Source organism: Hibiscus syriacus, unplaced genomic scaffold (genome assembly GCF_006381635.1).
Source record: "Hibiscus syriacus cultivar Baekdansim isolate YM2019G1 unplaced genomic scaffold, ASM638163v2 tig00111832_pilon, whole genome shotgun sequence".
NCBI classification, from domain to species: Eukaryota; Viridiplantae; Streptophyta; class Magnoliopsida; order Malvales; family Malvaceae; genus Hibiscus; species Hibiscus syriacus.
In genome coordinates, this window is record NW_024063190.1 from 108928 (window position 1) to 124869 (window position 15942).

Below are 15942 nucleotides of genomic sequence, written 5' to 3' on the forward strand. Positions count from 1 at the left end.
ATTAGTTAAGGTATTCAACAAAAGTAACTCCTATAGTCGGGATATCATTTATGTACTTTCCTCTCAATTTTATTATTATGTTTTAAATAAATAAAGAATATTTATTATTATGTTTTAAAGGAATTGGTATAATGCAAATGTAAAAGTAGTATTTAACCATTTTTAAAATAAATTAAAGGCTTAAACTAAATCGCAAGTTCCTATTTAAACTATACCATTCTTCCTCAAGTTGATACACCATTTTTAAACAAACCATTTTTCTCTTCTGTTTCTTTTTTCTGAGTTGTTAAAAAGAATATGGGAAGTATTCCTGATTGTGTAATAGGTGAAGAATCTTATTCGCTTAAATTCAATGTGTTTTTGAAGGTGGAAATGAGCCCATTGTGGCAACAAAAGAAACAGAAAGAGTTCTGCCTTGGAAATGGTATCCTTTTATCAGCCTACTCTCCATTGGGAGCAGTAGGAACCATTTGGGGCAGCAATAGAGCCATGGAATGCGAGGTGCTCAAGGAAATCGCCAAGTTAAAGGGGAAGACGGTTCCTCAGGTACGTACGAACAAGGGGTGAGTGTGATAGTGAAGAGTTTCAACGCCGAGAGAATGAAGCAAAACCTTGGGATATTCGATTGGTCATTCAGAGAGGATGATCTGAAAATGATCCATCAAATCCCACAAAGCCGGGGCTGGCGTGCTGAAGTTTTCGTATCCGAAGATGGTCCTTTCAAGACCCTCGAGGAACTTTGGGATGGAGAAGTTTGATTTGCAGTGATCTTTTCGTTGAACGATTATTTACTTCTCTTATCTTTTCATTGCTTATATATAATTTTTCTATTCTAATAACTAAATCTAATTTATTTCAATTATAATTATAAAAATTATTTGATATACGAATGATTTAAAAAATTAGATTTTATAATCCTGTCTATATCAAAGTTTAAAATGATTGTCGAAATATATATTCTTAGAAATTTCATTTATATCAGAGTTTAAAATGATTTTCAAAATATTTATGCATAGAATTTCAATTTATATCATAGTAGAATAAAGTATAGTCCAATAATATAGTAATATACGAATATTCAAATCTTAATCATCAATATCATACAGAAATTACCATCTCTTCTTTCCATCAGGACAACATCCTTCTACCTCGTCAAAGACCAAAGTATATATAAAAGTTGCATACTAATACCATAGACTCTATAACATATCTTTCTGCCTGACGTTTGCAAATGGATTAATTCAAAAAGAAAACATGAAAGGTTCGATTATCATAGTTTAAAGTACATTTTATAACCTTTTTCACGTAGGCTTCCACATAGATCATATTATCCCAAAGTGTGATCTTATTGCTCCACTTAGTTTGATTTAACTTATCAAACTCCATATTCACAATATATATATAATCATTTATCAAATTCGGAGCAAAGCGTATACTACTCAATGTTACACTTGATCGAAAAAGCTTATGTGAGATTATCAAATCATCACAACTACCATATCACAACTGCCATCTTAAATGTTTTAATTGAACTAATACACATTTTATTAACTTCAGGAGATAGCATTCATTTCAACGATTACACCAATCAAGACGATTTTGCCTCTACGTGCTTCTTCCACATCATAATCGAAGTTCTATTTATTCCTATTAATTTATTTCCAGTCAGTGCTTACATTTCATTTTGCAATTCATCTTTAGAAAACTTAAGACTCTCAAATGATTTTAGTTCAAAATTATAAAGTTCCAAAATTGCCTTATAATCTCTACATCCCAAGCTTTATTCAACACATTAAAGCACCTCACAACTCCACTTCAAACACCGAACGATAGATAATTATGTACCCATATCTATATATAAAAAAAACCAATTACCATTAGAGTCACAAAGAATTCTCCACTCAGAAGCTAACCTTGTGGATGTACTTTTTGCCCCATCTTCTTAAACCTTAGTCTATGTCCCTCATCTAAATTAGACCACACAATCGTCCTCATAGTATGCTTGTTAGCTCACATTCCAAATTGACGAGCCATCTTAATCATCAAACATAATCTATTGCTCGCATCTAAAATACCTTTCTGCTGGATATAATCAACATTAAATATCTTTTGGTTACACGTTCACCATAAGTTGCAACATATTACTCTAAAATGATTATCCCAATCCTCACCATCTTTTGCAAAGTTATAAGGACGTGATAGATGAGTGATTGTCTGATCAAATATATTTATATCCAAAAATTCATACAAATTTTCTGGTCCAACTGAACTTACCCAATTGGAGAATGCCGGTAAAATTGGCCCAATAGGTCATCCGGTAAAAAAATTGGCCCATCAGATGATTTCCAAAACTGATTTGGGATCTACGGGAAATACTACCGTACAAAATAAACTCGTCACACACTCACCTAAAGAGTTTATCCAGATAATATATTTTTTCATTCAAATGTTCGCTTGGCTTAATCAATTACCGAAATGACCTCTTCATCACTTCCAAGTTGTGGTGCACCGATGGTTATGCCGATCTTGTCCTTCCTGCTCTCAAGAGAAGCTTATAGTAAAATACTACTTTCCCAGTTTTTTTTTTTGGTGTATCGCTATACTGTATTTTTTTTCTCATCTTTTGAACTACTATAGGAATCTGAAGTTGGACTACCTGGATCTTTATCTTATTCACTGGCATATGAGCTTCAAGAAAAGGAGCGAAGGAGACAAAGAATATGTTTTCTTACCCATGGATTTAAGCTCCGTATGGGCCGCCATGGAAGATTCTTACCCCATGGATTTAAGCTCCGTATGGGCCGCCATGGAAGATTGCCAGAGGCTTGGCTTAACCAAATCCGTAGGTCTCAGCAATTTTACCTGCAAAAAGGTGGCGGATATTTTGTCAATCGCAAAGATTCCTCCAGTTGTTAATCAAGTAACTCTCTCTTTCTCTTCCTCTCTCACACTCTCACTTAGGCCAATTGAGACCGTAAGGTGAAATGCTATTTCAATTTGTTTTGAAGGTGGAAATGAACCCATTGTGGCAACAAAAGAATCTGAAAGAGTTCTGCCATGGAAATGGGATCCTTCTGTCAGCTTACTCTCCATTGGGAGCTGCGGGAACCACTTGGGGTAGCAACAGAGTCATGGACTGTGAGCTTCTCAAGGAAATCGCCAATTTAAAAGGGAAAACGGTAGCTCAGGTATGTCTAAGATGGGCTTATGAACAAGGTGTGAGTGTAATCGTGAAGAGTTTCAACGCCGAGAGAATGAAGCAAAACCTGGAGATATTCGATTGGTCATTGAGTGAGGATGAGCTGAAAATGATCCATCAAATCCCACAAAGACGATGCTGCCGTGCTGAAAAATTCGTGTCCGAAGACGGTCCTTTCAAGACCCTCGAGGAACTTTGGGATGGAGAGTTTGATTTGCAATGATCTTTTCGTTGCACTTACCGTTTATGTAGTTTGCGATATAAACCAATATTTCATTACAATTGTTATAAGCATGTTCAATCTAATGCCCTGGATATAGTTATGTTTTAATATTTAAATTTGTAATAATCCGGAGTTAAAGTAAGAATAAACTAAATTAAATGGTAATTAAAGTTTTTCATTTTTTCTATTAAAATTTTAAAATTAACGAATTGATCACTAATGTTAACAATTTATAACAAATCAATAATTCTTCATTAACGTAGGTAGGGATGTAAAATCGGATAATCGTTCAGGTTTCAGTCGGATCCTGTCAGGTCGGGTAAAATCAGATACATGTCAAGTCATGTCAATTTGATGCTACGACTCGGATCAGGTCGAGTCTAGGTCAAATCAGACCGGGTCCAGATCAAATCAGGTAGGATCATTTTCAGGTTGATTTGACACCAGGTTCAGTTCGAATCGATGTCAGTTCAGGTCAAAAAAATTTAAGTCTGAAGCAGTTAAAGACCATTTTAATTCAAGTTCGGATGGACTTCAGGCGGATCTAATTCATTTTCAAGTCTTACATCACTCTATCTCATTCCTTCTCTGCCTAATAACATTTGAAGTCTTAGTAAGAGTGAGATTGGTAGTAATCCTTAGCTTCAATAAACTTCTCCAAGTCCGGTTACCCTCTGCTTTCACACTCACTTATCAAAAGATATATCCCTTAAGCACATACTCGTAGATCCATGCAATTTATAATAAACTTTCCCTTCTTAAAATTGATTTGATGAGCATAAACAAGCAAGTCTTATTCCAATGCACCAAATCTTTGAGCCCCAAACTATTCCTTCAGTCTTTGGACAACAAATAGCATTTTAACCCTTTTATTCCACACGAGATTTCTGGACCATGGAAGGACCGCAAAATGCAAGCTGGAGCTTCAATCGAATGCTGAAAATCAGAAGAGTTGCCCAAACAATGCTTGTAACAGCAGCAAAAACCACTAAGGATATTTGGAACGAGATTCGTCCTAAAGAAACTAAAGTCCCATGGCATTAATTAATCTGGTATCCCCTTCATGTACCGAAGCATAGCTTAATTTCTTGGTTGGTTATTCTGGGTCGGCTCCCCACTAAGGACAGACTGCAAAGCTTTGGTCTTATTACCAATGATCTCTGCATCTTCAGTTCGGAAGCAAAGGAAACTAGAAACCATCTCTTTGCCGAGTGCTTGAAGACAGCTTCCATTTGGAGATCAATCATTCAACTTTCTGGTTTGAGCATGCATTTCTCGACTTGGCCTAACCTGTTGGAATGGGCGACATCTACATGGAAAGGTAATTCATTGATCTCTTGCATTCTTAAGCTATCATGGTACGCCTTTAATTACACCATTTGGGAGGAAATGAATCGAAGGATATTCAAAGGAATTTGCAGAACCGAAGAGAGAATTATCAATACTATTAAGGAGATAGTTGGATCTCTTCTAAGTAATAGGAATATTAATAGATTAGATAGTATAAATTTAGCTCTTTGTAACTTTTGGGGTATAATCTAATTTTGTTGTAAATAGATCCCCGTTCTTGCTCCTTTGATTGGATTGTTTTGTTAGCAGCTTACTGCTATTTTGGGTAATAAAATCTTGATTATAAAAAATCGCATTTTAATTAATTCGTGCCCCTTTTCCAGCCTCATATTTATTCTTTCAAAAAAAATTACACACATTTGATTAATACGATTAATAACAGTCATTTGAAGAACTAACTACCTACTCTAATACAGTGATTGGAAGAACTAAGTACCTACTTTAATGACAGTCGTTCCACCAACTCTACTAATTTTAAATGATTTAGCCTCAATTTTGACCACAAGAGGCTTACAATATTTTATATAGTAAACCTCCTCGTAACTAAGGGAATGTCCGAGTAACGAACTGACAACTTTCCAAGATTACTACCTACATCCTTCTCAATCATCTGCAAGAACTAGAGTAGTACCATTAAAAGCAGCGTGCATAAAGTCATGCTTGAAAAAAAATATTGCACTGCATTCAACAATAGGTATAACGATCGAGTTCAAGGGCTCTTATTCCCACTTTAATCTAACATAGACTTCTTAATCTCCTCCAATAAGAGGCAGTGTGCAATATTTTATTTTCTTTTTAAATAATTAAATTAAAGTTTAAATTATCAAATCAATTTGAACCCAATACTAACAGTTCAAATGAATTTTATTTTAGGAATGACTTCTATTTAATGCTTTTATTTTCAAACGAGGTAAATATAAAACATTTTATTATAAAATTAACATTTAATTAAAAATTAAAATTAAAAATAAATTTGATACTACAGAGTAATTATATATCCAGTAAAGTATACAAATGATCCCTTGACTATAGGATATTGCTTTATTAAGTCCATCGACTATTAAAAGTTACAAAATGGTCCTCTGACTATAGAATGTTGTTTTGTTAAGTCCCTCGACTATTAAAAGTTACAAAATGGTCACCCGACTATTCATTATGTTCCAAACTCATTATTTTCCGTTAAAAAATTAGATGTTGTTTAAGTTGGAACATGATGATTGAGACATGATAGTTATTTGAGATTTTGGGATAAAATTTTATCATGTCACAGTCAGTAGGATAACGTTTAGTTCAGAATATCGTCAATTTTGGAACATAGTGAATAGTCGAGTGACCATTTTGTAACTTTTAATAGTCGAGTGACTCAACAAATCAACACTTTATAGTCAGACAATTATAATTTTTAATAATCGAAAGACTTAATAAAATAGTAACCTATAATCGAAGGAATATTTATGTAATTTATCCATATTATTTTAATTTATAAGGAAATAATCGAGGTACTTAATAGAAATCAAAACTAATCAAATACATAAAAGATGTTAAACGTTTGAATCTTGCATCATTTTATATATTATACCAACAATATATTAATTAAGTTAAATTTAATTTTTTTAAAATTTAAAAAAATTAAATCTTTATTTAAGACAAAAATATAATGTATTACCTAAAATATTATCAAATGGTATATAAAATTATTGAAGAACTTAGAGTTTCTTATCACAGGAGGATATAGTTTTAATTAGGGGTGTTCAAATTTTGATACCCGGTTTTCGGGTATCTGGGTCTTTAGATTTTTTAGTCCGTATCCCGACTCGAATGTTGTGGGTACTCAATAAGAATCAAACCTATATCTGAAGGGGAGAATAACCAGGCACCCAAACCATTGGGTTAAGGGTCCCAAATGGTTTTAATTTACAACAATTTATATTTTACTTTCAAAAAGTTTGTTAATGATAAAAAAAATCGGTTAATTCAATTCGGTAAACAATTTTCAAATAAATTTCGGTTCGATTAACGGTTAAGGAAAAAATAATTTATTTTATTTGGTTAATAATTTTCAAATAAATTTCGATTTGATTAACGGTCAAATAATTTCGATTCGATTAACGGTTAAATAATTTCGGTTCGATTAATGGTTAAAGAAAAAAAATCGGTTGATTTGGTTCGGTTAATAATTTTCAAATAAATTTCGGTTCGATTAACTGTTAAATAAAAATAATTTAATTTATTTGGTTAATTCGGTTAATAATTTTCAAATAAATTTGGGTTCGATTAACGGTCAAATAATTTTGGTTCGATTAATGTTTAAAGAAAAAAATTTGGTTAATAAATTTCAAATAAATTTCGGTTCGATTAACGGTCAAATAATTTCGGTTCGATTAATGTTAAAGAAAAAAATTCGGTTAATTTGTTTTGGTTAATAATTTTCAAATAATTTTTGGTTTGATTAACGATCAAATAATTTCGGTTCGATTAATGTTAAAGAAAAAATTTTGGTTAATTTGGTTCGGTTAATAATTTTCAAATAAATTTCGGTTCGATTAACGGTTAAAGAAAAAAAATTATTTAAACAAATAATTTGTTTATTTTTTATCATTAACAAACTTTTACAAGTCAAATACAAATTGTTGTAAGTTAGAATCATATAGGACCCTTAGCCCAACGGTTTACGCGCTTGATTATTCTCCCCCATAAACACAAGTTCGATTCTCCTTTGGCGCATTGTTGTGTCTTCAATTTTCCATTTCAATCAGGGTGGTGACACATGTCATATTCTAATTGGATAGTTAAATTTATTTAATTGAATTAAAATCGTGACTAAATTCATATAATATGTAAATATTAAGGACCAAATGTATAATTATTCTAATATTAAGGACCAAATATATAATTATGCCAATTTTATTAACAGACACGTCAGCAAGTCTGTTTTTTTAACGGAGAGTGGTCTGATTGAATCAATTTAAAAGTTTAGTGGTCGAATTGAGATAAAAAATAGTTTGGTGACAAGATCAATTAATGACCATTGTTTGGTTGTCACCCATGTAATTTACCTTTTTTTAGTTCGTGTCATTGGATCGTCGGATTAGATCAATCAGATCTCGTATTTTTACAAGAATCGGCGGCCATAGAGGAACGGAACATAAACGGAGTAACAACTCTTTAGAAACAACTAAAATACTAAATCCAAAAAGAACAATCCGACCAACAAAAAAGAAACAAAAACATAGCCAAAATCATTACATTTAATTCTCTCCTCACGTCTTCCTCCTCAATCCCGGCTCTTTCATTGCTGTCACGTTTCCAACATTGATTCCTCTCAACATGCTGCTTCTGTTGCCTTTCTCTTCTTCCCAGGCTTCGCCTCAAAATATTGAAGTCCTCTACCCAACGCAAACGCCGCCACCACCGTGGTCGCCATCAACAACAACATCGTCTTCGGGGAACGAAGCCGACGGTACAATTGCAAAGGCAGTAGCTGTTACCGCCGGGATCACTATTGTCATCGCCGCAGTATTCTTCTTTTTCATCAGAAGATATGATCTTGCTCAAGGCAAAAGGGAGAGAGTTGGGGATAGTTCCCGGCCGAGGGTGCCCCTGGATGAGTTCGCTAGAGTCGATGGCAATATAAAGGGTTTAATCGTGGATGAAAATGGCTTGGATGTTCTTTATTGGAGGCAGCTTCAAAACGAAGCTGCCATGAATGGGTTCCAGCTAGAAGTTTTGCATGTTCCAAAGGATGAAGAAGAAGAAGAAGGCGGAGATGGCGGTGGAATGTTTCGGAAAGGAGATCGAAGCAAGAAGATAGAGCCGACCAATGAATTTCCTTTGCTTCGTGGGAAATCTTCAGCTTCCCATGTTCCACCACCACCAATGCCACCGCCGCCTCCACCAAAATCCCCCGCCCCGCCTCCACCTCCACCTAAGAAAGCCGGCGGTTTAGTTACGTCCTTGAAACCTCCTCCGGCAGCCAGAAATAACTCCGGTAGGTGTAAAGCGGGGGAATCTTCTGGAGATGGTGACGATTACCAGGTGAAATTGAAGCCATTACACTGGGATAAGGTGAACAAGAAGCATGCCGATCATTCCATGGTGTGGGACAAAATCAATGGCGGATCTTTTACGTAAGTTTTTCACTTTTCATCTTCACCATTTCTCGAACTATTAAGCCGACTCTGCTCTTTTTCTGACCAAAAAATGCAATTGATTCTTCACTTCTTCAGGGTTGATGATAATCTTATGGAGGCTTTATTCGGGTATGTGGCAACCAATAAGAAATCTCCTACAAGTGAAAACAACTCAAAGAGCGCTAGCCAACCAGCACAGATCATGGTTCTCGATGCCCGAAAATCCCAGAACATTTCAATCGTGCTTAAATCTCTAGCCCTATCTCGTAATGAACTGCTTGATGCCCTCAATGAAGGCCAAGGTCTCGATGCTGATACTCTTGAAAAGCTCGTGAGAATTGCCCCCAACGAAGAAGAACAATCCCAGATCCTCGATTTCGACGGTGATCCGACGAGACTTGCCGGTGCTGAATCTTTTTTGTTCCACATTTTAAAAGTTCTTCCATCGGCCTTCACACGCCTTAATGCCATGCAGTTTAGATCAAACTATGACTTGGAAATTCTCCACATGAAGGAATGTTTACAAACTCTAGAGTTAGGCTGCAAGGAGCTTCGTTCTCAAAGGCTGTTCATGAAACTCCTCGAAGCAATACTCAAGGCCGGCAATCATATGAATGCCGGGACTGCCAGAGGCGATGCTCAAGCTTTTAACCTTACGTCGCTACTTAAGCTCTACGACGTTAAAAGCACCGATGGAAAGACTACTTTACTCCACTTTGTGGTCGAAGAAGTAGTCCGGTCACAGGGAAAGAAATGCTTTATTAGCCGAAGTCATAGCCTAATTCGCAGCAGCAGCAGCAATAGCATCACCGGCAATTCGACATCGAAGGTGGATCGAAAGAATGAATACATAATGCTCGGATTACCGGTGGTAGGAGGCCTCAGTGCTGAGTTCTACAACGTGAAGAAAGCAGCCTCTATAGATTTCTACACATTCTCAGACACATGCTCAGCTATTGCTGCTGGCGTAGCAGAAACCAAGCAGCTTGTATCACAATGTATGGCCGATGGAAAAGGGGGATTCGAGCAAGAAATGAAAGGGTTTATCGACGATGCTGAAGCCGAACTGAAGGTGTTCAGAGAAGAGAAAAAGAGAGTGATGGAAATTGTAAGAATAACTACAGAGTATTATCAAGCGGGGTCTTCGAAGGATCCTTTCCAAGTCTTTGTTATCGTTAAAGACTTCCTCGGCATGGTCGACCAGGCGTGCCTCCAAATAGCTAGGAACCAACAAAGCAGGAACGCACCAACAACTGCAAATAATGGGCCACAATCACCAAACTCACAGGGATCGAGAACCAAAATGAGGTTCCCCTTGTTGCCATCAAATTTCATGTCGGACAAGTCGTGGAGCAGTTCCAGCGAATCGGATGAAGATTCTTGACCGCAACAGACATTCATAGTAAAGATCAGGCAGAATTTTATACTATAGGTGGACGAATTTATACAATTTTAAGGCATACGAAAGACAATGTTTAGGTAAAGAATCTTTACTATGAATTGATCTTTACTATGAAATTTCTAAAGAATTGATCCGAGTGCCAAACTTCAATGTTTGGCAATGACATAAGACCCTGATGCTTCAAACCCCACCATTTTAATTTGTTTACGTAAATCATTTCATTCTTCGTAACTTCTTTGAGGGGAGTTTGATGGGTGTCTACATGACCTAGCTCTAGTGAGAAAAGGTTTGTTGAGTGTCAAAACTAAGGTATCGTCATGATAGCTACAAGGTAACATATATATATGTAGTTTATGGGAATAAATGAGTTACGATGAATATAAAATAAATATGTCATCTTTTTAATTTGATTGAAGAATATAAATCGGTGTTGGTGTTTAGATCATTTATCTTCGTAAAGAGATAGGAGGAAGATGAGTAAGAAATGGCTCCAGGTCTTTTTTATTGGTCTTAACTTGAAAGTCGGTAAATATGTTTTTGTCTTTGACTCTGTCTTACATGGACTTTTCTCACCTATCGCATCTTCAGATTGTTTCAACAGACTGTTTTGGATGGTTGGCATGTTGAGGTCCAAGGCAAAAATCTTATTTTCAAGTTCGAGTTAGCTGCGGCTGTTAACCGACATTGTAAGTTTTATAGGCTGCACCAGATCATATCACAAACGGGTTGTCACTGAAACTTGAAATTGATTCAATCTCAAATGTCAAGCAGGATTTGATACATCGATACACACTCGGTGGTGTTCTTGTTGTCCACATTTTAGATACACCACGATATATTTTTTCTACTACTATATCTACCAACTTGATGCCCGGATGGACGCATCCAATAGTAGAACCTCAAAATAGCCTATAGATTTAAAAGCATAAATTTAACTTTCGGTCGCAGTCTTGCGTTTTTCTACTACTATATCTACTGTATTTTTGACGTTGGATCTTATACCATATTGGGTTTTTTGCCCGGAAACGTAGTTAGCCTCCGAAGCCGACGTACACCTCTTGTTTTCTTCCATCCCATCCTTGGAACCAATCTGTGAAATTTCAGACAAGAAACATGTTAAGTTTCAGTACCAACTTATAGACCTGAGGAAGCCAGGTTACCGATGCATGTCCGCTCCACCGGACTGACATCAATCCTAAAACAGCATAGCAATAAAATGACAAGCATCACTATCTCTACAAAAACTGACTGATTTGTCCCAACTAGTTCCTCAACTTGAAAGTCCAGCATTACATTGCAATCGCAGCTTTGTTATTCGGATCAGGACTGCTGGTTTGTACCATCTAGCCGCTGATTATCTTAAACGGAACTTATATAATAATTGGGGTTTGAATGACTCCATATTAGCTAAAAGTTACTGTGTACTTGTTTGATGGCTGTACACTTGTAGCAGTTCTACTGCTTTTCATCAGACAACAAAACCGCTAAAATCCAGGAAAGAGAAATACTTAAATAGCAAAATCATGAAAGTTTATGTTGGATCACAGCAATCAAACTACATGCAGTGGGAAACAAGGGAACGGCACAAGGAAATACCTTATCGAGAGGGCTTTTTGATGCTCTCTGTCCATGGTAAAAACCTGGAAGGGGTGTAGCTTTAAAATTAAGGCTCTTCCTTAATTTTTTGATCTCTGCATCTCTGTTATCCTGTGTCAATTACATAGTGTTGAGCAATGGACATTGTCTAAATTAATAAAGCATATGCCAGTAAGTACATCTAAGAGTGATGGCATTTTCTTTATCTTAGAAACCGACAACCAAACGGCCTGTCCGGTTAATATCTCTATCTTATGTCTGATTCATTACAGGACATCCTCAACAAAGGAAGTTAATGGTACCATCGATTTCGTCTGTAGGTGTCTTCTTGCTGCTTCCCTATCATTGGATTTTCCTTCCGGTTTCTTGGAGAACTGAAATAAAGGATATGAAATGTCGAGATTCTAAATTAGAGATGAACAATGTGCATCAATATCGAAACAAATAGTGTTACGAAGGGAATAGAAAGGAGGAGTCTTCATTGCTTACCTCCTTTTTTCTGTCGGCTCGTTCATCACTTTTCAAGCCGGAATAAGATGGAGCAGCCTTAGCATTCTTTTTCTCCATGCTACTAACTCTACAAGACCTGTCACAAACCAGTTAATGCTGCTTATAACTATTAAACGTAATATTTTAAGAATTATTCGCACTTCCTCTAGAAGAAATCGAGAAACTGATGGTATGAATTTTAATTACAGGCAAGCTTATGTGGACCTGCCAATTTAAGGCCATGAAGAAGCTAAGTGTGCTTGAAGTAAATGACTTGTGTACACACATATATACATATCTGAGTTCTCACATGCTCAATGATAGCTTTTCCAAATTTTGACACTGTCATCTCCCTATTAATATTAGCTTTAACAGAAGAACTAGTTGTACACAAATTCACCAACGTATGCATTAGTCATTCTGAAATCTTTCGACTTAGAAGCTTACCCGCCATTCTCCTTTTGCGGAGTCATCAAAGTGGGAACCCTCAATTCTCTCCCCTTCGCAGGTACCTGCAAGAAATGTTGAAACAAAAGATCCATGAATTTGAATTCAGCAGTAAAAGAGATGTCAGGTAGATCTTAAGGATCAAAACTTCCAAAAGATAGCATAACACCGTTTTTGCTGCGGCAGATTGTTCCCGACTGAAAGGTTTCAATTGATTATAATTACTCTGAAATGTCTTAAATGCTCGCTTGACAATGTCCTTATCTCCCATTTTCTCCATAAACAATGATTTCCTTGTTGCAGGAAGGGAAGCCGGGCCAGGGATCGAGGGATCTAAACTAAGAGAAATGTGCAAGGATATAGGAATCACTTTCTTGCTTTGTTCATTAGCAGAATTCTTGGTCTTAGTCGATGAATAAGATAATGTAGTTCCTGCTTTCGATCGAGGTCTCGGAGCAGACGACGTAGGTGTTAATGTCGGCTTTGATGCTCTAGATGTGGTAGCTTGTGGTGTTTTAATCACAGGGGAGGCAGGTTTCTTCTTCGGCCTCGAATCATTCCTCTCCTTATTCACTGCTATGATCTACACAACAAATTCATTTGAGTCAATCTTTTCCAATATACAAAACATCAATAAAAAAACATGATGATGATGATGATGATGATGATGATGAACTCGCCCTATGAGATTTTGCAGATTGATCCAATTTCAAGTTTTTATCTTCGATCTCGGGAGTACTGTCGACGATATTTTCCGATCTCTGAGATAACTCGATAACATCTCGAGACTCCTGTGAAGGAGTTTCCATTTCTTTTTTCGCCAAAAAGGCTCCTTCAACTTCAAGAGAAGTTTCTTCTGGTTTGTTTAACTCATCAGGACTTTCCACTGTTTTCTCTTCATTCTCTACCGTGCTATTTATTATCTCTTTCAATTCCTCAACCCATGAATCTCGACACATTGTGGCAATTTCAGGCACCTGATTCGGCTCATCTCCTTCATTAACCTCACTCAAAAAGTTAATCTCTTGCTTATCTACTTCATGGCCATTAGATTTACGAATCGGATCTCCTTCATCGGGTTTCTCTTGAGCCAGTAGCTCAGCTTTCCGAGCAGCAATCTTCTTGTAATGTTCTTCAAAGTAAGCCTTTTTCTGGGCAACTGATCCAGGAGTAGCACATTTTTCAACCTCTTCCAAGTACCTGTTTGGGGAGAAAGTCGACCATTTCTCCCAAGAAAGTGAATCATTCTCAAATCTACCAAAAGAGACCGACACTTCAAGAGCTGGATTTGAAGAACTCATTGCCTTTAAATCAAGAATGACAAAGGAGTTGTAAGCAATTATGAGTGCGAAATTCCCAATAACAAACAAAATTAGATTCAACAGTACACAGTGATGGAAGAAGGTGAATTAAAAACAAAGGGACCAACAACCAACTCTTTTTTTCAGATCAAAAGGACAAAGTGAAGACCCTAAAATTCTTTACTTGAAGAGATTTAAATTCCCAACACCACCATGAAAACTTCAAGCTTGGGTCACTAAAAAGACCCAATGAGAATCTTCGAAGAAATTGAAAAACCAAATATGACACAAAAGAAACGATTAACGGAAGGCATGTGGTGGCCTATGTGTATAAATTTAAGAATTTAAGCCCCCACACACAAACACTTTCTACTATCATCACATTCACCTTTTCATATTAAAAAGTAGAAAACTTTGTTTCTAGTACTGTGGAAAGGCCCAAAGCAGAAAACAAAAGGTACCCAAAGTTGATTTAGCTTTGGAGCTTGTTAATAGCATATTATCCTGAATAGTTACTCATGTTTGAAGTAGCAAAACAATGGGGAAAATTTTCCAGCCAAAATCTGGACTAAATAAAAAAGAAAATAAATCTTTAATAAAAAAATTGCATATATTATACACTTTCTTTAAAATATAATATTATGATTATATTTGATATACTAAATAACATTATAATATGAAAGAATAAATATATATATTATGGTTAGATAAAATTAAAAAAATAGAACAAATCATTGACATAATACTATAAACAATTATAATAAAATTAGTATAGAAACTTGAATAACTCGACTCGAATAACTCTACTCGATTCAAAAAATTCAAGTTAAGTTTGAATTGTAAAATACGACTCCTCAACTTGAATAACTAAATTTTTTTTACTTGACTTGATCGAATGATCACCCTTACATGTGGCCTCGCGAACAAAACCTAGTCGACTTCGTTATCCCCGTTACTTCCTTCGTCGTTCGTCATTGAGGGTAAGGTCGGTTATTTCTTTCGATTTTTTTACTTGTGCTTTTGGCATGGAGTTGACTGATTTTGGATTGATATTGTCAAGTAATTGCTTCAGGCCCTCAACAGGCCCTGTCACCAGCACACGCACCGCCCCTACACGTGGGGCTCTTCAACAACCTAGGGAGACTTCTAGAAATTGGTATGTTCAAACTGGACCGACCCAAATCGTAATGAATCGAGTCTGTCTGAACCAATCGGTCCATCCAAATCGGTAAATTGAATCGTTGATTTTGACATGACCGTTGATCAGAATTGACTTTAACTTTCATAAAAAAGTCAAAATTTCTAAAAAATGATATTCTATGTTTTTCGATTTATGAGTCTGAATTTGAAGTCTGTTTCGTCAAATTCAAATTCGGTAAGCTGTTTTTTATATTTTATCTGTCGATTTGATACGAATTTCCACGTCTATGTTTCGTTTTTGATGCAATTTGTTTTGCCATTTATCGAGACATTGTAGACGTGGAATTAAAGATCGAGGGCGATCGAATGGATTTTAATAGACCAACCAATATGGATTAAAAAGTGAGGTAATACTCTACTACCTTTTGTATGTTTTTCGGAACTATTTGATAATTGGTAAATGCGTGAATGGAAATGATTGGTGAATTAGGTGTATTAAATATTGTTGGACTTGAACTGAATACGGAAATAAAGGCAGAACACTATATAAGACTCAGATGGCACGCTTGAGAAATTGGAAGATCGATCAGAAACAATTCTAAACTCAATGATTAATTAGTAAATAAATTGAGCACAGGATTCGTAAATTCTAATTCATTTTTTAA

The 15942-nt window shown here is 35.9% G+C and overlaps 2 protein-coding genes and 1 pseudogene across 2 annotated transcripts; 2 read left to right on the forward strand and 1 right to left on the reverse strand.

Annotated features, from left to right (window-relative positions):
- Nucleotides 1-297: 297 nt before the first annotated feature.
- Nucleotides 298-3422, forward strand: LOC120171279 (annotated as a pseudogene).
- A 4677-nt stretch (nucleotides 3423-8099) lies between these two features.
- LOC120171280 (formin-like protein 8) lies at nucleotides 8100-10286 on the forward strand. The gene is made up of 2 exons (XM_039179008.1): nucleotides 8100-8899; nucleotides 8999-10286. Exons 1-2 carry the CDS (start codon nucleotides 8100-8102, stop codon nucleotides 10284-10286), a joined length of 2088 nt encoding a protein of 695 aa, XP_039034939.1.
- Nucleotides 10287-11235: 949 nt separating this feature from the next.
- Nucleotides 11236-14573, reverse strand: LOC120171281 (protein WVD2-like 7). Its single transcript, XM_039179009.1, has 9 exons — nucleotides 14526-14573; nucleotides 13517-14140; nucleotides 13006-13419; nucleotides 12837-12901; nucleotides 12390-12486; nucleotides 12203-12274; nucleotides 11901-12011; nucleotides 11723-11788; nucleotides 11236-11394 (listed from the first exon to the last, which is right to left on the reverse strand). The coding sequence occupies exons 2-9, from the start codon at nucleotides 14135-14137 to the stop codon at nucleotides 11236-11238; spliced, it is 1605 nt and encodes a 534-aa protein (XP_039034940.1). The 5' UTR covers nucleotides 14138-14140; nucleotides 14526-14573.
- Between the last annotated feature and the right edge of the window lie 1369 nt (nucleotides 14574-15942).

What these genes read in the sequence shown, in the direction of transcription:
- LOC120171280 (XM_039179008.1), top strand. Translation starts at nt 8,100, where the DNA reads ATGCTGCTTCTGTTGCCTTTCTCTTCTTCCCAGGCTTCGCCTCAAAAT. An exon ending in ATCAATGGCGGATCTTTTAC is followed by an intron (nt 8,900 to 8,998) that starts GTAAGTTTTTCA and finishes TCACTTCTTCAG; the next exon opens with GGTTGATGATAATCTTATGG.
- LOC120171281 (XM_039179009.1), bottom strand. Translation starts at nt 14,137, where the DNA reads ATGAGTTCTTCAAATCCAGCTCTTGAAGTGTCGGTCTCTTTTGGTAGA. An exon ending in ACCTACAGACGAAATCGATG is followed by an intron (nt 12,012 to 12,202) that starts GTACCATTAACT and finishes TAATTGACACAG; the next exon opens with GATAACAGAGATGCAGAGAT. An exon ending in CAAAAAGCCCTCTCGATAAG is followed by an intron (nt 11,789 to 11,900) that starts GTATTTCCTTGT and finishes CCTGGATTTTAG; the next exon opens with CGGTTTTGTTGTCTGATGAA.